This window comes from Phycodurus eques, chromosome 4 (genome assembly GCF_024500275.1).
Source record: "Phycodurus eques isolate BA_2022a chromosome 4, UOR_Pequ_1.1, whole genome shotgun sequence".
NCBI classification, from domain to species: Eukaryota; Metazoa; Chordata; class Actinopteri; order Syngnathiformes; family Syngnathidae; genus Phycodurus; species Phycodurus eques.
Window position 1 is genome coordinate 32,845,337 of NC_084528.1, and position 24,339 is coordinate 32,869,675.

The 24,339-nt window shown below is 48.9% G+C and overlaps 1 protein-coding gene across 1 annotated transcript in view; it reads left to right on the forward strand.

Moving 5' to 3' along the window:
• Nucleotides 1–24,339, forward strand: part of sptbn5 (spectrin, beta, non-erythrocytic 5) — a 45,008-nt gene that overhangs the window by 9,629 nt on the left and 11,040 nt on the right. The window contains 43 exon segments of the mRNA XM_061675497.1: nucleotides 1,992–2,198; nucleotides 2,265–2,391; nucleotides 2,487–2,623; nucleotides 2,692–2,901; nucleotides 3,874–4,026; nucleotides 4,136–4,266; nucleotides 5,384–5,650; nucleotides 6,404–6,479; nucleotides 6,548–6,741; nucleotides 7,148–7,198; nucleotides 7,200–7,395; nucleotides 7,453–7,592; nucleotides 8,063–8,162; nucleotides 8,232–8,402; nucleotides 9,673–9,837; nucleotides 10,366–10,455; nucleotides 10,515–10,651; nucleotides 10,806–10,992; nucleotides 11,585–11,694; nucleotides 11,754–11,844; nucleotides 11,934–12,050; nucleotides 12,688–12,845; nucleotides 12,930–13,062; nucleotides 13,304–13,449; nucleotides 13,530–13,644; nucleotides 14,130–14,240; nucleotides 14,568–14,747; nucleotides 16,116–16,319; nucleotides 16,886–17,035; nucleotides 18,289–18,393; nucleotides 18,462–18,650; nucleotides 18,760–18,915; nucleotides 18,998–19,189; nucleotides 21,181–21,276; nucleotides 21,363–21,484; nucleotides 22,069–22,183; nucleotides 22,415–22,528; nucleotides 22,604–22,725; nucleotides 22,795–22,957; nucleotides 23,031–23,219; nucleotides 23,595–23,672; nucleotides 23,748–23,920; nucleotides 23,995–24,085. Coding sequence (XP_061531481.1) covers nucleotides 1,992–2,198; nucleotides 2,265–2,391; nucleotides 2,487–2,623; nucleotides 2,692–2,901; nucleotides 3,874–4,026; nucleotides 4,136–4,266; nucleotides 5,384–5,650; nucleotides 6,404–6,479; nucleotides 6,548–6,741; nucleotides 7,148–7,198; nucleotides 7,200–7,395; nucleotides 7,453–7,592; nucleotides 8,063–8,162; nucleotides 8,232–8,402; nucleotides 9,673–9,837; nucleotides 10,366–10,455; nucleotides 10,515–10,651; nucleotides 10,806–10,992; nucleotides 11,585–11,694; nucleotides 11,754–11,844; nucleotides 11,934–12,050; nucleotides 12,688–12,845; nucleotides 12,930–13,062; nucleotides 13,304–13,449; nucleotides 13,530–13,644; nucleotides 14,130–14,240; nucleotides 14,568–14,747; nucleotides 16,116–16,319; nucleotides 16,886–17,035; nucleotides 18,289–18,393; nucleotides 18,462–18,650; nucleotides 18,760–18,915; nucleotides 18,998–19,189; nucleotides 21,181–21,276; nucleotides 21,363–21,484; nucleotides 22,069–22,183; nucleotides 22,415–22,528; nucleotides 22,604–22,725; nucleotides 22,795–22,957; nucleotides 23,031–23,219; nucleotides 23,595–23,672; nucleotides 23,748–23,920; nucleotides 23,995–24,085 — 6,159 coding nt within the window.

The window sequence follows — 24,339 nt, forward strand, 5'->3', positions numbered from 1 at the left end:
GAACGGTCGTCCGCGTCCGTATGTGCCCCGCGACTGACTGCCGACCAGTTCGGGGCGTAGTCCGCCTTTCGCCCGAAGTCGGCCGGGCGAGGCTGCAGCGCCCCGCGACCCGAACCAGGATAAGCGGTGTTGAAAATAGATGGATGGATTTGTGTTTTTCATTCTGATTTGATAGTTTTCACTCTGTTTGTTAAGCTCAGCCTCGTTTCGCTGTGACACTGGTAAAAATATGTTTGCCGACTTTATTGCAGGTGCCGTTTCACGTCTGATCACGCAAATAGTTACGCGGCGGGCGGGCGGGCGGGCCGGCCGTGTGCTGTCTGGGCTTCTTGTTCATCACGGTCCGGTTTAGTCAGTGTAGTCTTCTCAAGAATCAGTCTTGTGCTGTATTTCTTTTTTTTTTAGCTCACTTTATTTGGCAATCGATCAGCACACAGCTAGCATCTATTCGACATGAAACTACATTCTTTTTCGTGTCCTTTCGACGTAGTGCCCCCTAGTGTTCCGACTGAAATACCACAGTTGGCTAAGGTTGTACCTTTCGAATGAGATGACAAGCTTGTTGCTCTTTTTTGAAATGAATGCCTTATGTTTTTACTACTCACAAGAAATACCAAGTGGAAATTAAAATCTATTTGTTTGTGTTTGAAATTGTCTCACTAGACATTTTTGTTGACCAGAAAATACACTTTCCTGCTCTATGTACAATGGGAATTGAAGAAAACTACTGTTGATTATCTAAAATGGATTATCCAATTGGCCATTCATGAAGCGAATGTCTCATTTTCTCTTGTGTGTTCATAATTGCTCTTGAACCAAGCAAAATATATTTGATCCTTATACTCGATTATTCCCATAAAATAATCGATGGCGAATTGCAGCACTGCTGGATCCAAATTCTGATTTGTGACACGTCTGCTTAACGTCACTTCAGAAATAATTTGCTGGGATCTTTGTGCCAAGCAACTATGTTGAAGTGAGTTGAGGAGCTTCATTCAGACTACAGTCGTGCTTTGCCACCATCTTGTGGCATCTTGGTGGCAAGGAACTACAGCATGTTGAAATCAGTTGAGGAGCTTCGTTTTGGACAAAAGTAGGGTTTTTCCTGCCATTGTGTGGTATCTTGGTGCCAAGGAACTATGTGGTAGTGAGCTGAAGAGCTTTACCAAACAAAAGTAGTGCTTCGCCACCGACCTATGGCCAGAGGTGGATAGTAACGTGCTGGCATTTAATGAAACAGAATTTTGGGTAAATTGTACTTGTCAGAGTTTTTACTCTTTTTTTACTCGACTATTTGTTTATTTTTTGAATATATTTTTATTTTGATTAATTGATGTATTACAACCCAGGACACGCCGGAGAGACTACGTCTCTCGGCCGGCCCGGGAACGCCTCGGGATCCCCCCGGGGAAGAGCTGGAGGAAGTGGCTGGGGAGAGGGAAGTCTGGGCGTCGCTGCTAAAGCTACTGCCCCCCCGCGACCCGACCTCGGATAAGCGCTGGAAAATGGATGGACGGGTATCAACTATTCGTGCGCGGCATATCTGCTTCCACTACGACTTCGACTTTCGCTTTGGCCGCTGTTTGCGCCAATCCAAGTGAAGCGCTAGGAATGTTTAAGGCTAGTTCACCGATCAAACGACACAAGAAAGTCACATGACCTCACACGCCGTCTTCTATTGAGCATCGGCAAAACACCAGATAAGCCATCCCGGCTAATCGACGTGCTTACGCGGCATTTCGTTTCAACATATCGAGGAACTATGTTGAAGTGAGTGGAGGAGCTTTATTGAAACAAAAGTAGCGCTTTGCCACCATCTTGTGGCATCTATAGGCACATTTTAAGGTATGGTGTCAATTATTTGCGGATTTTTGCTTTTGACATAATTACCGTTGGGTGTGGCCCTCTGTGGGAGAGACCGATCTCTCTCTTCTGATTGGTGAGAAGAAGCTTCCTCCCATGTGTTAATTGCTTGTCCTTGTGTGCACTAGTACTTTGCAGACGTGGAGGAGACAAACTCGTGGCTGAGGGACAAGAAACTTCTGCTGATGAGTGAGGATTATGGAAAGGACGAGTCCAGCGCAGCCATTTTGCTCCAGCGCCACCTGCGCCTGGACAAACAAATGACGGCCTACGGCGTGGAGATGAAGAGGCTGTCAGAGCAGGCCAGGGAAGCCGCCCAGCTCACGGCGTTCACCGTGAGTTCCCCGCCCCGTTAGGACCACTCACGACTCCGGAGGCTCATCGGACACTTCTATGTGTAGGCGGAGCCTCAGCCGAGTCCCATGGTCCAATCCGGCGACTCATCTGATGATGAGGAGGGACCATCTAAGACTAAAAGTGGGACCGGTTCTGTGCACCAGGAAGTCAAGGCGAAGGTCTGGTTCAGAGGTACTTGATCCTGACACCTTCGAGCTCCACGGGTTATTTGAGCTCAAAGGTTTGTCCCCCCCCCCCTGTTTTAGCACCTTCTCTGACACTTCCAGGCGACTTTGCACTGGATCGGAACGAGACGGTGACGATCATCAGGACCGACCCCGATCACGACAAAGTTCTGGTCAAAGACGCGCAAGGAAACCAGCGGCGTGTTCCCAACACGTACCTGACACCTCTGCCAGCTCCGGTCCGATTTTATCCAAGATGCTGTTCATCAGAACTCTGGGTCTGTACCTAACGTCCTCCTTTCTTTAGGATCCTCCCACCCTACCAGCCTCCACCAATGGCGTGGCTGACCCCCGGAACAGGAAGTTCAACTATCCGAGGCATCGCCGCTCGGTCCGTCCCGGCACGGCTGAGATCCGAAGCACGTGGGTGCCGGACCCTCAGTACCAGAGAGTCACAGTGGAGGCTGCCCAGGCCCAGCTGGACCAGGACTACACGTCCATGTGCTGCCTCCTGCAGGTGAGCACGGCGTTATGGGAAATTTCTGTCATCTCTAGAGAAGACTAGAAGAGGACTAGAGGGGGACTTGAGACATACCCAGGGAGTTTACAGGGAGACTGGAAAATGTCTATAGAAGGACCACGGGAAACCTACAAAAGGACTAGGGCAGGACTAGAGGAAGGACTAGAGGGCGACTAGAGAATATCTAGAAAAGGACTGCCTGGGGACATACGACATATTTGGGGGAAATACAGGTGGACTGGCGGTGGACTATAGAATGACTACAGGAATTCGAGTAAAAGAACTCCTTCAAGACTAGAGACAGACTAGTGCTGGACTAGTGGAAGACAAACAGTAATAGACGAAGACTAGAGGAGGACTAGTGAAGGACTAGATGGAGAGGAGGACTATAAAAGGACTACAGGAGGTCTAGAAATGATTAGAGGGGAACTTCAGAAGACAAATACAAAACTAGAGAAAGACATAAGAATGAGAGAAAGACTCGAGGACGACTAGAGAAGGAGTATAGGAGGACTAGAGGGGGACTTGAAACGTACCCATGGAGGATTACAGGGGCACTGGAGAAGGACTATAGAAGGACGGCATCAGGTCTAAAAAAGGACTAGTGCTGGATTAGAGGCGGACTAGCGAAGAACTAGAGAAGGATATAAGACTATAGAATGACTACATGAATCCTAGAAAAGAATTAGTTTAGGACTAGAGAAGGACTGGTGCAGGATTAGAGGGGAACTGGAGAAGTCTAATACAGGACTAGAGGAAGACAAGAAATGTATTAGAGAAGGACAAGAAGAGGTCTAGAGAAGGATTGGTCTTGAGACATACTGAACTAGGATGTCTTAAAGTGGGATTATAGAAGGTCTACAGGAGGTCTAGAAAAGGATTAGTCCAGATTGGAGAAAGACCAGTGCAGGAGGGTATATGGTAAAGGTACTTTGAGGTGTGGTTTTCTTTGGGTGTCGTTGGTTTCAGTCTAAGGTGAAAGTTCTGGAGGAGGCTCTGCTCCTGCATCGTTTCCACGGCCGCTGCCAGGAGTTTGAGTGGTGGATGGAGGACAAGGAGAAGGTCCTCGACACTTTCAGTGCACATGCCAAAGACCTCCACGTTATCCAGGCCAAATATGAGGTTCACACTACACCACACATTCCATATTGATAACCCATAATTGCAACTTTAGGACTTACTGACTCTCACCTCTGCATATCAAGCACAATAATAAGAAGTGGTGTTGCAGAACTTTGTGACCGAGCTGATGAGTGGGCGTGGCCTGTTGGATGACATCATCAAGGTGGCGGAGGAGATGGGGAAGAACCGACACAGTAAACACAGAGACGTCCAGACACGCCTCAACAGCCTTTCCAGCAGGTACCAGAGCGGGACACAGTGGAGCTGGACAAGAGTAAGACTACAAAGGCACTAGACGAGGACCCAAGAGAGACTTGAGGGAACTACGGGAGGACTGTAGTGGGGCTAGAGAAGGACAAGAAGAGAAGGACTAGAGGAGCTATATAGCTGGACTAGAGTAGGACTACAGGAAGACTAGTTAGAAAGGGACAAGAGCCGGACGTGAGGGGGACTCGAGAGTTACGATGGGGACTATCGGTGAAAAGAATGAAGACTCAAGGGTGACTAGACAGGAGGACCAGATAAGGTCTATAGAAGGACTACCACTAGCACTAGATCTCCTCTAGAGGAGGACTAACGGAGGTGTAGTTGAATACTAGCACGTTGCCACTTGAGAGTTACTAGTGAACTACAAGGGAACTTGAGGAGCGCTTCAAAAGGACTACAGGGGGACTGAATTAGGATTTGAATAGGAAGGGAAGAGGACTAGGCGGCACGGTGGGCGCCTGGCTAGAGCGTCTGCCTGACAGTTCTGAGGACCGGGGTTCAATCCCCGACCCCGCCTGTTTGGAGTTTGCATGTTCTCCCCGTGCCTGCGTGGGTTTCCTCTGCGCACTCCGATTTCCTCCCACATCCCAAAAACATGCAATAATTGAAGTCTCTAAATTTCCCCTAGGTGTGAACGTGAGTGCAAATGGTTGCCCTGCGATCGGCTGGCAACTAGTTCAGGGTGTACCCCGCCTACTGCCCGATGATAGCTGGGATGGGCTCCAGCACGTCCGCGACCGTTGTGACGAGAAGCGGCTCGGAAAATGGATGGAAGAGGACTAGAAGGACACTAGAGAATAGAAAAAAAAGAGTTCCTTGAAGGAGACTATACTGTAATGGGACTGGAAATGGACTAGCTAAGGACTAGAGCAGTACTAGAGGAGGAGTACTGGGTGAGGACCAGAGCACTAAAGTGGGGAGGACTACTACAGGACTAGAGGAAGGTTATTTGATAAACAAGTAAATGATCTTATGCGCTTCGTCATGGAACGACTGAAACCCGCAGGTCCACACACAGTCCACAGTAATTTGTTCGCGCTGGTCCAGCTCGGTGTCGCTCACCCGCTTTGCTCGGTGTGCGGCTGGTCAGGTGGGAGTGTCTCCAGGGGCATAAGGACGAGAAGGCTCGCGAGCTGCTGAGCGCGGCCGATGTGCGCTTTTTCCTTCAGCAAGTCCAGGACACCAGGACAGAGCTGCAGACCCAGATGGAGCAGCTGGACTCCGTAAACCTGAACATGGGGGGCGGAAGAGGTGGTCAGTTTGCACTGCGGGCTGGCGAGCAGCGGCAAACGAGCACTCGGCGAGATATCAACACCCTGGAAGCCAAGATCGCATACCTGAGGGACCTCGCCAAGATGTAAGTTGACTTTGGCATCATGGTCTAGGAAATAACTGCTACAGGACTAGAAGAAGACTAGAGGAGGGCTGGATTAGGACTAGTGCAGGACTAGAGAACAAGAAGAGGAATAGAGGAGGACTAGAGAAGGGCAAGAAAGGGATTGGAGGAGGAATAAAGTAGGTGTAGCATAGGATGAGAGGGTGACCAGAGAAGGGCTAGAGAAGAACTGGAGGAAGTGTAGAGAAGGACTAGAGGAGGACTTAAGGCCTAGAGAAGGATTTAAGGAAGACTAGAGAAGGGCTAGAGAAAGACCAGAAAAGGTCTAGAGAAGGACTAGAGAGGGACAAAATGATGCCGAGAGGAAGACTAAAGAAGAACTCGAGGAGGACTTGAGGAGGTTTAGAGAAGGAGTAGAGAAGCACTTGCAAAGGTGTAGAGAAGGACTAGAGAAGAAATACAGAATGCCTAGAGAAGGACTAGAGTAAGAGTAAAGAAGGGCTATTTTTATTTATGTAATTGGGTTGTCTCATTGAGAATAAATCCCTCTTTTTGAAGAGAGACCTGGCCAAGACAGGCTGCAGCAAAAAAAAAAAAAAAAAAACGGGAAAAAAATCTCCACAAGTTACAGACAAGAGGAGGATGACAGGTCTAGAAAATTAGGAAAGGACTGGTGCAGGACTAGCAGGAGTTTGGAGGAGGACTAGAGAGAGACTTGAAAGGAACTAGAGGAGGACTGGATGAGGACTAGTGGCTTCACACCCTGTGCGGCAGGAAGCAGGACTGCAGTCCAGCCGAGAGTGAGGCCATCACGGAGGAGGTGCGAGATCTGGAGATGCTCCTGAAGCAGGTCAGCGACATCCTCAAAATGCGACGTTCATCATCCTGTCCGCTGACCTACATCCCGACGGTCCTCAGGTGACGTGTCGAGCCGCGGAGCGCCAGCGCCACCTGGAGGAGGCCCGACGGCTTCACCGCTTCCAGCGGCAGGCCAGGGAGCTGCAGCGTTGGGCGGCGGCCACCCAGGAGGGTCTGCTGCGGGACGGGGAGACCGTCGACCTGCTGGAGGAGCACGAGGAGCTCTGGATGGAGATGGAGGAGCACAGGAGGAGGTACTCCAACAAGTGATCTCTTTGGAGGACCAAAATGTCAGAAAATAAGTTCCTCACCTCAAACAAACTCTTTATTGTGTGTAATAATGACCATGATCCAATATAACTGTGTGTAGATGTCTCTGGTGTCGATTCATTCGGTCTGATTTAAAATGACCAAAATTTGAGGAAATAAACGCCTCACCTCAAATATGCTCCCCTTTATTCCGCTCAGTAGAGACGATAATCTGATACCACCTTGTGTAGGATAGACGGCATTGGTCTGATTCAAGATGGACAAAACTTCCCAAAAATACTGTAAATGCCTCACCTGAATAAAAAGTCATCTGATTACTGTAATGTTCACCGAATTCCTGTTGGACTCATCACTTCCCCTTTGCGTTATCACTTCCTGTCGGCGTCCCAGACTGAAGGAGACTGAGATGTTGGGCGAGTCTCTTCTGAGCTCTACGGACAGTAGAGCCGGGCGCCGTCGAAGTCCAGCGGTCGCTGGATGACCTGAGAGCTGATTGGTCCGAGCTGGAGCACCTGCGGACCAATAGGAAGCAGCGCCTGGAGCAGCAGGTGGCGCTGCAGAGACTCGACCAGGAGGGGGACCGCATCGAGGCAGCGTTGGCCGGACACCAAGCCAGGCTCAGGCTACGAGATGTCGGGGTGAGGACGCTAACGAACGGTTGCCAATGATCGGTTGCTAACGATGTGCCGTCGCAGGACTCGGTGGACGGCGTTCTCGGTCTCCTGGCTCGTCAGGACGATCTGGAAGTCGTGTTGAAGACTTTGGACCAACGCGTGGACCTTTTCTCCAAATGCAGCCAACAACTCATCGGCCAGCAACATTACGCCACCGCACAGTCAGCAAATATCGATTCAATATCCATTGATTGACAGCAACATAATGCGCCCGCCATAGGCCTATTTTGGGGGGTTCAGAAGCACCCCTAAAATGAATCTCGGCACCCCTCAAAGTCAAAAATACTCATTGTATATTATGTATCGTGTGTAGTGGGTCGTGTACACGAGTATTGTGTGGTGTGTGTGCCGATTGTGTATTTGTATGTCGTGTGTACATTAGTTGTGTATTTTATGATGTGTGCACATGGATTGTGTGTTGTGTACACATTTATTGTTGTGTTGGCTTTGTGTTGTTTACACATGGATTGTGTGTTGTGTGGACATTAATTTGTGCACATTGATTGTCTCTTGAGTTTTGTGTGCACCGTGATTGTGTGTGTTGATTTTGTGTTGTTTACACCTTGATTGTGTTTTGCGTGTGTGCACATTTCATATACACGTGTGTGTGTTTGTGTGTTGCGTGTGTCAGCATCCAGCAGAGGATCCGAAACCTCCACGAGGCCAACAGGAAGTTGAAGGATAGTAGTGACGAGAGGCGGAGTCAACTGCTGGCCTCCAAGAAATATCAGGTCATCGTTATCCGCCGTTCACGTGCGGCGCGGCGACGGCAAAGTGACGCGTGTTCGATTCCCGCGCAGGAGTTCCGGCGCGACGCCGACGAGCTTCTGCTGTGGATGGACGACAAGTCCGAGATGGTCGCGGACGCTTCGTGCCGCCAGCCCGCCAACGTCCTGTCCAAGCTCAAGCGGCACGAAGCGGCCGAGAGGGAGATGCAGGCTCACCGGGCCTGGATGGAGAGACTGGTTCAGGTCAAAAAAAGGAGAAACATGACGCTCCCTACAGCTGGTCCCCACTGTGTGTGCATGTGTGTGTTTACGTGTCTGTGTCCTTGTGTTTTTGTTTGCGTGTCTGTGTTTGTGTCTTGTGCGTGTGTCAATTTGTGTGAATGGATGCATGTGTTGTTTATGTCTGCGTGTGTGTGTGCCCTCGTGTTTCTGTTCGCGTGCTTCCATGTCTTTATATGACGATATGCAGAGGTGGGTAGAGTAACCAAATATGGTACTCGAGCAAGAGTACTGTTACTTTAGAATAACATGACAAGTAAAAGTAAAAGTAAAAAGTAGTCATCCAAATTTTTACTTGAGTAAGAAAGTACTTCAGGAAAAAACTGCTCAAGTAAAGAGTAACTTGTGAGTAACTTCAGATTTGTTTGTTTTTTTAAAGCAGAGCATGAACTTCAAATAAAATGTGAAAATCAGAATGTATGGGAGTTGACACACGCCTGCCAGCCTTTCAATGTTTAACTGCCCAAAAACCAACAGCACATACATTCGGCCCCACAGAAACGTTATTTGCTTTAGTCGCTGAAATGACTTCATGAAGCAGCTGTTTGCTGAACAGACTTATTGTGTGCGACACCATAGGGATAGTGCTAATTTTGCCATGTCCACTTCCAAAACAACAATAGAAACATCTGCAACTTACCGCAAGGTGTTTTCTCCAGTTAGACGTGGGCTGAAATATCCAAGTTTGGGCAGTCACCATTTAAAGCTGTTGTTTTTTGGAGTCTGCAAAATAAACAGTCGCGCAGCAGTTTTTCCCCTAAAAATGAGTCATTTTGATTGGCTCGCGAAGGTGACGTGTGCGGTCATGTGACTGCCTCGTGTCGGCCGATTGGTGAAAAATGATTCATTTTGTTTGGCTCGCGAAGGCTACGTCACGGTCATGCGACTGCCTCGTGTCGCCTGATTGGTGAATTGGAGTCCAATCAGTGATCCCGTTTGATTGCCGCAACGGGCGCCCTATGCGGAAGTCGAAGATGGAGTCTAAAAATAGACGCGCACACGCAACAATGGATAAATAAAAGTAGCCAACGGCATGTCGATCATTGGAACAAAGTAAAAGTATCAATCCGTCTTCACATAAATACTCAAGTAAAAGTATAAAGTACGGTGCATTTACAGTACAGTTCATGGAAAATGTGACTTGAGTAAATGTAACGCGTTACTACCCACCGCTGACGATATGAGAGTTACCGTTTCTCTCAGCGTGTTATTTTGAATGTGTGTGTGTCCCCAGCTGGGGCACGACATGCTGGCCGAGGAGCACGTAGGTGGCGCTCACGTCGGCAGGATGTCGTCTCGGCTCACCGGCCGCTGGCGGCGTCTTCAGGACAAGATGGCCGACCGCGGAGACAAGCTGAGGCAGGCGGGGCAAGAGGAACAACTCATGGACCTTCTCAGGGTAAGGGCAATAACACACACCCAGGCACGCGCGCACACACGCACACAACATGCACACAACACTAAATGTGTGTGTGTGTGTCTGTCTGGGTCTGTTTTACAGTGTAGAGGAAAGACTAGAGGAGGTCTAGAAAAGGACTAGAGAAGGACTGGAGGAAGACTACAGAAGGAATAGAGGAATACTAGAAAAGTACTAGAGAAGGTTTGGAGAAAGACTGGACTGGGATTAGATCAAATCTAGACAAGGATTAGAGGAAGGCTATCGAAGGACAAGAGGAGGTCTAGAGAAGGACTGAAGGTAGACTAGATAAGATCTCGAGAAGGATTAGAGGAACACTAGATAAGGACTAGGTGTCTGGAGGGGGGCTAGATAAGATCTAGAGAAGGACTAGATAGTCTTTTAGAGGAAAATGAGTAAAAGACTAAAGAAAGACTAGAGGAGGACTGCTGTAGAGAAGCTCTTTTGTGTGTGTGTGTATGCAAATGAAATACAAACAAGAACACCAAATGCCCCTCCCCCTTCCTCCAGGACGCCAAAGTCAAGATGGAATCAATCCAGTGGACCCTCAACCTCGCCCCCACAGACCACGACCGGCGCTCCAGCCGGCAGATGCTCAAGGTGAGGACCGGATGCCAAAGACAGCTGACTTCACCGTAACGGCCATTTTGTGTCCACAGGAGCACTATCAGCTGGAGCAGGATGCCAAGGAGCTGGCGGAGAAGATCGGCGTCATCGTGGGCAGGGCCAAGAATCTGGGGTCCAGTCACCTCAACTCGCAGAGAATCTTGCAGGAGACCGACGCCTACCTGACCCTGTAAGCATCGCAGCCGCCGCCGTGGTTTGTTGTTCCGTGACTGAGCTCGCAACTCAAAGAAAAAAAACACAACTGAGCTACGGCTCATAGCTAAAAAAAACTTGTAAGTTGGGGCACTCATAAGTCAAGATACCAGTGTACTTTTGTGTCTTAGGTTCAAGTCCCTTCAGAAGCTGCTGGAGCGGCGGCGGGTGGAACTCAAGGCGCTGGTGCTGCTCTATGAGTTCTACCACGATGTGGATCTAGAGCTTAGCTGGATCTTGGAACACGTCCCCTCCTCGGTGTCCACGGGACACGACAAGTCTTTGGTTGGGGCCACAAGCCTCATGCAGAAGCACAAGGTACCCATCACCACCCACCACATCACTAGAGATGCACTAGAAGTGGACCAAATGGGTAATGGTGGATCACTAGAGCAGGAGTAGAGAAGGTCAGAGGGGGACTCAAGGGAACTAGAGGAAGGCCACAGTAGGACTAGAGGAATAGAGATGGACTCAAGGTGGATCAAAGGGGTAATGGGGGAGCACAAGAGAAGGACTCAATTGGGACTAGATGGGGACCCTGAGGGGACTGGGAAGATTAAAGAGGTACGGGTGCAGCAGTAGAGCATGACTAGAAGGAGGACGAGAGGAAACTGGAGGAAGACTGGACTAGGACGAGAGGGGGATTTGAGGGAACTAGAGGAGGACAAGAAAAAGACTAACAGAGGATTTAAGGAATACTACAGAGGAAGTGGAGGAGGACTAGAGAAGGACTAGTGAAGGGCTGGAGTGGGATATGAGATGAGGGAACAACAGGAAGACTAAAGAAGGACAAGAGGCGGACTCGAATATGACTAGAAAGGGACTAAAGGATAAGTAGAGGAGGACAAAAGGAGAACTACTGTCAGACTTTAGTCGTGTTTGGTCACTGTGGCCTTGTCTGCTTGTGTAGGAGCTTCAGGCAGAAGTGAACGCCCATTCGCAGCACCTCAACCACATCCTTAAGAAGGGGCGGAGCTTGGCTAATTCCAGCCAATCACATGCAGAAGAGGTTCTTCAAAGGTGAGTCATATTCATGTGAAGCTCAATGGTGGCTTTTCCTCCTCCTGTTTTTGTTCCAGGTGCAGACACCTGAGTGACGAACGGGGAAAACTTGAGGCGGCGTGCAGCCGGCGAGCAGCTCACCTGAGCCAGGCCGTCACCAGAGCACAGGTGACGACAAGCAAGAGGAAGAGGGGTTTATGCTTGGCCGGTTGTTCTCCTCCCGAATCTTAAGGTGTCTTTCTCATCTTTTGTGACAGTTACTGCTGGACTGTTCTGAGCTGGAGGTCCGGCTCACAGAGACTTTGGACCTTCTTAACGTGGATGACCTGGGCAAGGATTATCTGGCCACACAGACTCTACTCAGCAAGCAGGAGGTTGTACCATCACCTGACCACTCCTCTCAGAGAAGGACGTGAGGTGGACTAGAAAGGGACTGGTGGAGGACTAGAGCAGGACTGAGGAGGGATGGAGGAGGACTGAATAGCACTGGAGGAGGACTACAGGAGCACTAGTATCGCTGTGACACATAAACGTGTCCTCCTGCCGCTCACCGTGCCCCCACCACTAGAGGAGTGCTAGAAAGGGAATCGAGGTGGGCCAAAGGGGTTGCTGATGGAGGAGTATAGAAGGACTAGGGGATGACTGCAGGGGGACTCAAAGGAAATAGAGAAGGACTTGACAAGGACTGAAGAAAGATTAGAAGTGAGCCAGTGGGGCACTGATGGAGGACTGGAGCAGGACTAGAGAAGGACTAGCCGAGGGCTGAGAAGAAGAACTACAGAGAGACTGCCGAGCATTAGAGGAGGATTAGAGAAGGACGACAAGAGCACCAGGGGGCTAATGTCGCATGACTAGACTCTACTAGAAGAGAACCAGAGGGGGAGTTGAGGGAACTAGAGTAGGACTGGAGTTGGTCTAAAGAAGGACGAGAGTATGACTAGAGATGCACTCTAGGTGGACTACAGGAGCACTAGTAGTTGTGTCATCTGTAAACATGTCCTTCCACCACAGGTTCTCCAGGGCCAGCTGGAGGTCCTGCAGGTGGAGGTGGAGGAAGTGGAGGACCAGGTAGAGCAGGCTCTCCTCAGCTGGGATGCGCAGGAGCTGCGCAGACACGTGGGCCGTCTGCGTAGCCTGAAGCAGCGGCTACAGCAGCATGCGGCACTCAGGTGAGCCCCGCCGATTGGTTGATGAGAGGTGCATGACCTGTGATGTCGCCAACACCGCTGCATAAGCCCCTCGTCCTTTACCAGACTTCAAAGGTTGAGGGAAGTTCTCCACCTGCACGAGTTCACACGAGAGGCCACCGAGTTGGACGAGTGGATGCAGCAGCAGAGGAGGACGGCGCAGACCCAGGATCTGGGCGCCGACTACCAGCAGGTTCAGGTGCCTCGCCTCTTCGCGCTTTGTTTTTCTCTCTGAAATGCCCTAAGATGCCACAAGGTGGCACCAAAAGCCAAGGAACTATGCTGAAATCACACTTCTTGTGAGAGACAATTCTAAACACTTTTAAGGGGGCCTCCGTAATCGGCGTTTTTTTTACTATTCACGAGACTCCACCCGAATAGCGGCCGATTACTATAATATCTTGTTTCCTGGTGAAGATGACGCTCTCCTGATGTTGCAGATGCTCCTGAGGAAGTTTGACGCATTCCTGAAGCAGTTGGAGCTGGCCGAGGAGCGACTGGACAAGTGCGGCGACCTGGCGGCTCGACTCGTCGCCGGCAAACACCCGCGGAGCGCCGCCGTCAGGGAAGAGCTGCAGAAGCTGCGGTGGGCTCCTTAAAGATAGGGCACGTTTGGCGTCATAAGACACCTGGGAACGGTTTGGAATAGTGGAAATGTGTGCGCAGTGCGTGCTGGGAGGACCTGAGGGGCGTGGCCAACGAGCGTGAGAAGCAGCTGCAGAAGGCCGAGCGATGTCACCGACTTCATCGGGACTTGAGTGACGCGATGGCGCTCATCCAGGTACACGCAGAGGTGGCAGCGCCGATACTTGAAAAATCTGCTCAAGTACAGTCATGAAGTGTTTGGACTTTGGTCATTCTGACCACTGGAAAATTCCCTACTCCCTAATCATCGTACAGTGATTTTTATAAAGTGGCCCAAGATAGTTAGTGCCTTCAACGTAATAAAAAAAAAAAAAAAATCCCTTTGTCGTGATTAGGGAGTAGGGAATAAGCGAATGACTACTCCCTAAGAACGACATAGGGATTTTTAATTTAGTGGACTAGAAAGCGCACACGTCAGTGAAATGGTTGACTTTCCCTCTCTTGATTTACGTTTTTTGTACATAAATGAAAAGTGTGAGGAAAAAAGTAACAAGCCTATTTTGACAAAGTAACGAGTAGAAAGTACAGATGTTTTTTTCAATATAGGGAGTAAAAGTAAAACATCAGAAAACTAAATACTCAAGGTACACATACAAACAGTTTGAACGTGTGCGTGCGTAGGAGCGCCAGAAGAGCATCCCGGACGACGTGGCCAAGGATTGGCGAGGAGTCATGTCACAGCTCAGGAAGCACCAGGCTTTCCTCCAGGAACTCGCAGCTGCCGAACAGCAGGTTGGCACACAATACCGCGACACGGTACTCTAGTGGTTAGCGTGTCTGCCTCACAGTATCGAGGTTCTGGGTTCAAATCTTGGTTCCGTCCTTCCCGTGTGTAGTTTGCATATTTGTACCATACTTGTGTGGGATTTTCCTCCCACATTACAAAACACGTTCGCACGTTAGCTTCTCTGAAGACCGAGAAATTGTTCATAGGTGTGAATGTGAATGCGGTTGTCTATATTTGCCCCGACATAGACTGGCGAGAGGGGAGTTAGGCTCCAGCTCACACTAACTTGACCTTGAACCTCAGATAAGCTGATAATGTCTTCCTGCCTTCAGCTTCAGGAGCAGTTGGAGACGGTGGACGCCATCTTAGAGCTCTGCTCGCCACAGTTGACGCTCCGCCTACAGGAAGTGCAACAGGACGTGGCGGAGTGCTGGGAGGAGCTACGGCTTCACGCCGAGGAGCGGGAGCTGGTGCTAACGCTAGCGTGCCAGCGCTACTCGTTCCTTAACACGGTCAGAACGGGGACGAGGATGATGGGGAGAATGGAGGAATGACTTGGCGCTAACCAGGGTTGTTGTTTTTTCTTGATACTGATGCCAAACCAATATTTTTGCACCTGAACTGAAACCCTAAAACAAAAAGACGAACTGAAATTCCATGGCCAAGGAACATTACTGCCCATGGTACCATACCGTAAAAACAAATGACCCTTAAAGTGCACTTGAAATATTATTGACCAAAACAAAACAGTAAAACGGTGCCTTCACACACAAGGGAACGGCAACATACTTCAAAATATAACCAAACATTCTCAATTCAGCAACACAGTCGGCACATTCTTGGGTGGAAATACAATCGCGGTTGCTTTTTTTTGGTCAAAATACGACACCTCCACTGTCTTAAATGTAGACGTGGACTGAGCATACAGTACGTCACTACAAATCGCAGGTTCTCTTCCTAAGGGAAGAGTCTAGCCCAGGGAAAAGATTTGAGTCCTAAGAGAAGGGGCTCGTCACAAGAAGAGGTGCAATTCCTGAGAGGAGATTCTTGTGCAAAGAGAATAGTCTCCTCCCGAGAGAAGGTTCTAGTCCTGAGAGAAGAGTCTAATCCCAAGGGAAGTTTCTTATCATGAGAGAAAATTCTAGTCACAAGAGAAGATTCTAGTCCTGAGAGAACATTTTGATCATAAGGGAAGGTTCTTGCCCTGAGAGACCATTCTAGTTACGGGAAGATTTGCCACCCAAGAGAAGGTTCTAGTCCTGAGAGAAGGTACTTTATCGCTTGTTTAGGTCTTTTCTGTCAAAATAAAGTCACTCTTTTCAGATCTTTGGTTTGGGACTTTTCTAAAGCTAACACTGCGTTACAGAGAGAGATTTTTTTGTAAGTCGTCTGTTTTTCTCAACTGATTAAGGACTATTTTGCATTGCTGAATCCGAACATGACATCCATTTCTCTTGTTCAGGTCAGGTTTTTATGCCAAGTTGTGAACAGTTTATTCATCAAATGTCACAAACTTCGCGTACTGTAAATTTAATAGTAGATGTTGATAAAAGTGAGTATCTGTAAATTGACTGTTAGGTCATCATTGTTCAAAATTCCAGGTATGAACCTCCGTTATTTGAATTCCCTAAAATGAAAATTCCTCTACCAAGCAACATGTGGCCGTTGTTCAAATAGTTGACCTGATTGAGCAAAACCAATGTGGTGTTTGGATACTACACATCAAAATTGTCACAAAGCAGCAAAGATCAGTGTAATTAATACCCGTCCCCAGTTTACGGAGAGTAATCCTTTGGTTGCTGCTGTTATTTTAACCGATCTACAAAATCTAAGAGTTTGGGTTCGCAGCGCTAGTGGTAACCATTGCGACCACACTCCAGGTCCAGGACTACCTGCTGTGGTGCGGTCAGATGACCGGCGTCATGGCGGCCAAGGAGCGCATCAGCGACGTGGCCACGGCAGACCTCCAGATGGCGCTGCACCAGCAGCTGTGGGCCGAGCTGGTGGCCCGGCAGGAAGTTTACCATCAGGCCGTGGACATGGGGGAGCAGCTACAGCAGCAGGACACCAGCAACCGGAAGCAGGTGAGGGCGTAGACGTCTAACATGCAGTGCTGTGGAAAACCATTTGCCCTCTTCTCAAATTCGTAGTTTTTTGCAGTGTTTTCCCACTTGAATGTATAAAACCATCAAGCAAATATAAATATCAGACAAAGATAACCCAAGTAAACATTAAATTGAGTTTTTAAATGGTGATTTTATTGATTAAGGGGGGAAAAAACAATTCAAAGCCAACTGGTCCTATGTGGGGAAAAAGCAATGGCCTCTTGTTAAATGATGTGGAAAATCATAAGAATTTGAATTTGCCTCATTCATGTTCTGCTTGGAGGACTCGCAACCATTTTACACTCCTATGGAACGGAATTCCCCAGAATTAACTACTCTGATTGTTGTTGGTTGCTTCGCTAATTTTTCTCATACTATGTAGATTTCCTGAAGATAAAGTGCTGAGAAAGCAGTGGGGAACCAGAGCAACTTTCACAGAAAAGGGCTACACTGATTGTTGTCTATGGAAGAGGGCGCCTCTCGAGCGGCCCCGTTTGTCTGCGCGATCGACGTGGCGGCATCACGGTGGCGTTGTGTCCTGGCAGGTGCTGCGGAAGCTGGATGCCCTGCAGGCTGAGCGGGAGAAGCTCCAGGACCAGTGGTACCACAAGCAAAGTTGGCTGGAGAAGGTCCACCTGGAGCAGATCTTCTACAGAGACGTCAGCAGCATGGACAAAACTTGCAGCTCGCACGAGGTACAGCGAACCTTATTTATAAGCAACTTTACATTTAAAAGGAAATCTCAAAGCGCTACAGAGAGAAAAGCAGTAGAAGACGGAATCAACCATACAACAGTAAGATTTAAAAAGGCAAGAAAATCATTTGCTGAAAACCTGGCTTTTGGCCTTTTTTTGTAATTTTTTTTTTTTATATACAAATAAAAAGCGTATGAGGTGCTTGGGGAGACAGTTCCTGGTCTGAGGGGCAGCAGAGCAGAAAGCATTATACAAGGTTATAGTCACAATATAAAGCTTAAGCCCCAAGAGAGTCCCAAGTACGGTTGTAGGCCAGAGTGAAGGTTCTAGTTCCAAGGGAAGGTTCTCTTTCCAAGAGAAAGTTATAATCCAGACAGAAGATTGTTATCCCAAGAGACCCTTCTATGGCCGAGAGAAAGTGGCAGAAGAGAGGAGAGAAGGCTGTTACTTTGTTGATAAATATTGTAATATTAATATCAAAATAGAACAGTCTCGTTGCAATTGAAGGCTCTAGTCCCGAGGGAAGGTTTTCTTTGTCCTGAGATAAAATTCTAGCCCCTAGAGAATGATGTAGTTCCGAGGGAAGGTTGTAGTCTTGAGAGAAGGATCTAATTCCAAGAAGAGGTTCTCGTCCCAAGAGAAAGTTCTAGTCCTAAAAGATGATTCTCACTCCAAGAGATTGTGTTAGTGTGGAGAGGTTTTAGTTTCCAGATAAGGTTCTAGCCTCAAAACAAGGTTCTGTTACTGTGATGATAAATATTGCAATACTACTATTGAAAGAGAATCGTCTCCTTCAAAGTTAAGGTTCCATACCTTAGAGAAGGTTGTCGTTCTAAGACAAGGTTCCAGTCCTCATAGATATTTCTTGTCTCAAGAGAAGGTGCTGGTTACCAAAAAAGGTTTTACTTCCAAGAGATCAATTTCTTGTCTAGAGATAAGGTTCTCGCCCTAAGAGAACGTTCTAGACCCAAGTGAAGGTTCTCATCCTGACATACTGTACTCGTCCCAAAAGAATGATCTAGTTCGAACTGAAAGTTCTAGTCTTGAGATAAGGTTCTAGTCCCCAGAGAAGATACTAGTCCTAAGAAAATGGTCCAGTTCCAAGTGAAAATTCTATTCCTGAGGTGTGGTTCTAGTCCTGAGACAAGGTACTAGTCCCAAGAAGAAGGTCTCGTTCCAAGTGAAGGTTCTAACACTTGCACTTCGCTGTGTGAAAGAGAATTCTGTTTGTGTTATTTGCTCCGTCCCCGCAGGTGTTGTTGAAGAACAGCACTCTGGGAAAGACAGTGGACGAGACAGAAGCTCTAATCAAACATCACGAAGCTTTTGAGAAGTTGCTTACATCTCAGGAGGACAAGGTTTGCGCTCATGTGACGTTCTCCACCTTCGATCAGCGTGAACTTTGAATTCTCTGTGGTGGGTGCAGGTGTCGAGCCTGGAGGACCTCGGCGCTCGCCTCAACAAGACACTCAGCAGAGAGAAGAGCGGGCAGGCCCAAAGCCGGCTGAAAGCCCTCCTTCAGCGACGTGATAAGATTAAGGAGCTGTCCGTCAAGTGGAGGGAGGAGCTGGATCTGTCCTGGCTGATGTGTGTCTTCAAGAGAGATGTCGCCGAGGTAACGAGACCACCAATCCCACCAATCAGAGGGGATTGGCCGTGGGTGTAAAACTCAAATAATGCCCACTATGTCATTTTATGTGCTCACCCTGGTTGTGGTCCTCCAGGCGGAGGAGTGGGTGAGTGAGCGCATGCTCAAACTGTCCGAGGATGCAAAAGCCGATCTCAGCAACTTGCAGACCAAGATGAAGCTCCTTCAGAAGCATCAGGTGTTTGAGGCAGAGATCATGGCGCACGACCAGGTCATCAGCGACGTGCAGCAGGTAAGACTAAGACCCGCTCTTTGACATGGAACCAGGTCAGCCAGTGTAGCGTCTTCAAGATCTTCACTTGGTGTGCCTCCAGGCCGGCGAGAAACTGGTCTCCCTCCACCACCCAAATTCCAAGGAGGCAAGGAGGAGCGCACAGGCTCTGGAACGCCACTGGGACCAGCTTAAGGCGGCCGTGGCCAAGCGAGGGAAAGTTCTGGAGGACAGCCGAGACTTCCTGGAGTTCCTGCAGAAGGTGGAGGAGGTGGAGGCCTGGATCCGACACAAGGTAGGACACACATGGCGGGGAAGCGTGTGCTTAGTGTGTATTTAGCATGTATTGTGGAATTTCTGGACTAGAGAAATAATTTCTTGAACAGTGATAGTTTTTCATTATCTCTATTCAAAAAGCAAAGTGTAGTAATATTTTGTTTATGAACATGCGACCGCTAGCAATAATGGATACATATTGAATTTATCCAACCATTTTCTTACACTTATCCGAGCTCAGGTTACGGGGCAGTAGCTTTAGTAGGGAAGCCCAGACCGCTCTCTCCCCAGCCACTTCCTCCAGCTCTTCCGAGGGGATCCCGAGGCGTTCCCAGGCCAGCCGGGAGACTGGCCTGGGAACGCCTCGGGATCTCTCCAGCGTGTCCTGGGTCGTCCCCTCACCAGGGAGGCGTCCAGTAGGCATCCTAATCAGATGCCCGAGCCACCTCATCTGGCTCTTCTCAATGTGGAGGAGCAGCAGCTCTACTCTGAGTCCCTCCCGAATTACCGAGCTTCTCACTGAGCTTCTCACTCAGAATCAGAATCCTCTTTATTTGCCAAGTATGTCCAAAAAACACACAAGGAATTTGTCTCCGGTAGTTGGAGCCGCTCGAGAACGACAACAGACGGTCAATTGACACAGAACACTTTGAGACATAAAGACATTGACAAAAAACAGTCACTGAGCAATAAAGGGTTAACAGTTATCTGGTAATGCCGGTACATTTTATTTAATTTATGTATTTTTTACAATTGTGCAAATTGTAAAAAGCAGCACTTAGAGCAGTTTGAATGACTAATATTGCAATAGTACGGCGCAATGACCATTGTGCAAAGGTGCGCCGAGACTTCAAGGAGTGGATGCGGTTTAAAGTGACGTGTAGTGCGAGTAAGGGAGAGCCCGGAAACCCTGCAGTGGAAACTCATTTCGGTCGCTCGTATCCGGGATCTCGTTCTTTCGGTCACGACCCACCGCTCGTGACCATAGGTGAGGGTAGGAACGTAGATCGACCGGTAAATCGAGAGCTTCGCCTTTCGGCTTAGCTCCTTCTTCACCACAGCGGACCGCATCACTGCAGACGCTGCACCGATCTGGTGCAGCGATCGCCCGTTCCATTCTTCCGTCACTCGTGAACAAGACCACAAGACACTTGGGCCAGGATCTCATCCCCAAGCTGGAGAGGGCACGCCACCCTTTTCCGACTGAGGACCATGGTCTCAGATTTGGAGGTCCTGATTTTCATCCCAACTGCTTCACACTCTGTTGCGAACCGCTCCAGTCACTCCTTGAACAAACCAATAGAACTAAATCATCTGCAAAACGTTTGGGTCTGCCAGGTCGTACCGGCATTCCCCCACCATCGGAGCCAACTCACCACCAGATGGAGATCAGTTGACAGCTCCGCCCCTCTTTCCAAGACATGCGGCCGCACCCCCTCCAAGGACTCTAGGTAGGTACTCTGAACTGCTGTTTGGTGTATAGGCACAAACAACTGTCAGGACCTGTCCCCCCACCCGAAGGCGGAGGGAGGACTACCCTCTCGTCTACCGGGGTGAACCCCAATGTACAGGCGCCGAGCCACGGGATGGCTCGGCGGGGGGCACCCACATTACTCTTTCGGGCTGTGCCTGGCCGGGCCCCGTGGGCGCAGGCCCGGCCACCAGGCGCTCACCTTCGAGCCCCACCTCCAGGCCTAGCTCCAGAGGGGGGCCCCCGGTGACCCGCGTCGGGCCAAGGGAAAACGTCTTCCAGTATTTTTAAACATCATAGGGGTCTTTGGAGCCGTGCTTTGTCTGGTTCCTCACCTAGGACCTGTTTGCCATGGGTTACCCTGCTAGTGGCATAAAGTCCCAAACAACTTAGCTCAGAGGATCATTGGGACACACCTCCACCACGATAAGGTGACAGCTCAAGGAGAGTACATACCTTGTAAGGGGTCCCTGGACGCAAAAAGTTCAAGAACCCTTAACCTTATTTGCATTTGCTTAGCGTGTGGTCCCGTCCATCAGGAAGTCATGGTCAACCTGGGAGACGTGGGGAACGACTATGAACACGGTCTTGAGCTTCTGAAGAAACTTGGCGAGTTCCGTGGAAAAGGAGGCGGGGTGAGGAAGCTCCTCTTGTACCAGGAACCTGAATGTCCCACTGATTATGATGACTGTGAAAATGACTGTTCCTGTTCGATTTCTAGGTGGTGACAGTGGACAACGCTCACATTACGGCCATAGACCGGCTGGCAGCTCGGCTGGAGAAGCGGCAGAACGCTGACGAGATGCAGACCGTCAGACGGAGGAGACGCCAACTCAACGACAGGTACAGTGGTACCTTGGCTCGACTGTCGATGTTTGTTTGTTTGTTGTTCACTGATGCTGTTCTGCTAGCCTAGAGAGGCCGGAGGGGCTCGCAGCCCGGGAGCTAGTGGTGATTCCGTTCAAATGTAGAGGAGCGATCTAGGAAGGAGTGAATTCTTTAACAGTGGTCAAATGGAAACTATGTTATCGTGGAAAGTAACTGGTAAATTACCATGAATGTAGGAAAATGGAAGACTGCGTCAATAACCACAGATAGTGTAACACGCGCACACTGTTGTTGTGACTTTCGGCTTTTCACAATGTACAGTCATTACACTCTTTTAACGTTTGTCTTTACATTCTCTTTTATTATGTTACTGTACAAAACTGTACTATTTTTATTGTCTAAAAACTGAACTTGTTTTGATGGCTAGAAAGGAGTAAAGGTGTTTAAATTCATTTAAATGGGGAAAATTGATTTGCATTACAAGCTTGGTCACATAACAAATGAATTTTAGAAGTCAAGGTACCACTATAGCACCTCTCATCTGGGAGGACCCGTGGCCTGTCACTCAAACACCAAACCGTTTTCCGTCTCTCATTTAGGTGGAGTAAGTTCCACATGGACCTGAACGCCTACAAGAAAAAAATGGAGGATGCCCTGGTTGTCCACTCGCTCATCAGAGAACTGGAGGAGGTCCGAGAGCGAGCTAGTGAGAAGGTCAGTTGGTAAACTCATTCTTTGTCCTTGGGTAGTTGCGGAAACAGTTCCAGGTACTAGGTATAAGAAGGTACGAGTCCAAAGTGCATGATCTAGTTCCAAGTGATGGTTCTAGTCCTAAGCTGTTCTCTTCCCAATAGAAGGTTCTTGTTCCGAGCTATAGGTCTCATCCCAAGAGGTTCTAGTCATGAAAGAAGGTACTAGCCCATCTTCATTTCATCAAATCTCCAGATGCTGCCTCTGCTGGACCAGGACTGCGGAGTGGATGTGGAGAGCGTGGAGAACCTGATCAGACGCCACGAGGAGACCGAGAGGGAAAGTAGGGTGATCCAGGAAAGGTCCAAGGTACACTTGGGATTCTGGTGAGATGGTGGTCCTAACAGGAAGTGAGAACAAGGCATGAATGCTTCCTCCATGTAGATTCTGGAGAAGGACATCTGCCACCAGCTCAAGTTTCAGTCTGTGATGAACGGGAAGCTGCAAGACAAACAGAAGGAGCTTCACAAGACTCTGGAGCTGCTAGACAAGGAGGTCAAGCACAGGTGAGACTGTGGCTCCGTTGTGGTTCTGTTCTGGTTCCTGTTAGTTTGCTTAGTGGATGTATTTATTAGGAAGGACAAGCTTCAGGAGGCTCATCAGCTGCAGCTCTTCAAAGCAAACCATCGCCTCCTACTGGACTGGACGCTTAAACAAAGCAGTGAACTGGCAGAGAAAGCTCTCCCACGGACACGAGCTGAGGCTGACCGGCTCCTTGTGGAGCATCAGGACCGGAAGGTAAGCAAAGTCCAGCTTATGGGTTATTCAGAATTGTAAGAAAGTTTCACAACTTTCCTTTTGGGTTGTCCAGACACAGATAGATACCCGGGCTGAGCGCATCAACTCTGTCCAAGAATTTGGCCTCAGTCTGATCCAGTCAGGCCACAGTTGTCAGGCAGAGATTCAGAAGGCTCTGAAGAAGTTGGACGATGCCAAAGATAGACTGGACCGAGCCTGGGAGAACCGCAGCACGAGGCTGGAGCAAGCGTGCACCCTGCAGGTCAGTCTCAGGTCCTGATTAACTAAATGCCACTGCACAACTGTTTCCTCTCTTTATATTATTATAATAGAGCTACAGCAGCTGTTTTTTTTTCCCTCGACATTTTTTTGTGGTTCAATAAAATAGTAGAGTATATGTGGCACCTCAAAACATTGTTTCCCTATAAGAATATCAGCGGTCACAGTTTTTCCATTGTAACACATTGGTAGGTGTCCTAGGGTCAACTGCCGGGTGTGTGAGGGTCAGTTGCCGAGTGTAATTTGTTCGCGATTGTCTAATTCTGACTAGTTCTTGCATTGCTCGGTATACAACTGGCCCAACAAGAATAAGTGGATCCTTGAGCATTTGGAGCTGACTGGTTCACGATTCCTGCAGGTCTTCCTGGCCTCGGTGGATCTGTGTGAGAGTTGGATTAGTAACATGGAAGCCCTCCTAGCCAATCAGGATCTTGGGGTAACGTGGATGTCAACCACAACTTTGACGGGTGGTCTTCAAGTTTGGGCCAAAGACGTTCTGGTCTGTCTGCAGAGCTCTGTGGCCGAGGTGGAGACCCTGCAGAGGAAGCAGGTCCAGTTTGAGGAAGCGCTGGATGCTCAGCTGGACCAAGTGGACCAGGTGGAGCAATTGGCCCAGAAGATGATCCAGGAGAAACACTTTGACTCTGACAACATCAGAGCGAGAAGCAAAGCACTCTTTGCTAAGTAACCAACCAGAATTATTTGACTTCAGGTGGTCCAGAGTGATGCCCCCCTCACCTGTGTCAATCTGTCTCTAGGCAGAGTCAGCTCCAGAAAAAGACCAGCTCTCGTCATCAAGATCTGGAACGATCCTTGCAACTGCAGCACTTCCTGACCAACAGTTACCAGGTAGATTCTGTACTCTGCCACACGGTAGTGGACTCTAGTATACTATTCAGTATTTGACCAAATTGTAGTCGACTCTACTGCACATGACTTTTGCTGGACTTACCAGACTAATGGAATCTAGTGGACTGGACCAGCGTGTACTGGATTGTAGTATATTCAACTGGACTTAAACAGACTTTGCTGGACTCGACAGGTCTCGACCACACATAAGTGGATTCTAGTGGACTTGATGAGACCTTAGTGGACTCGACAGG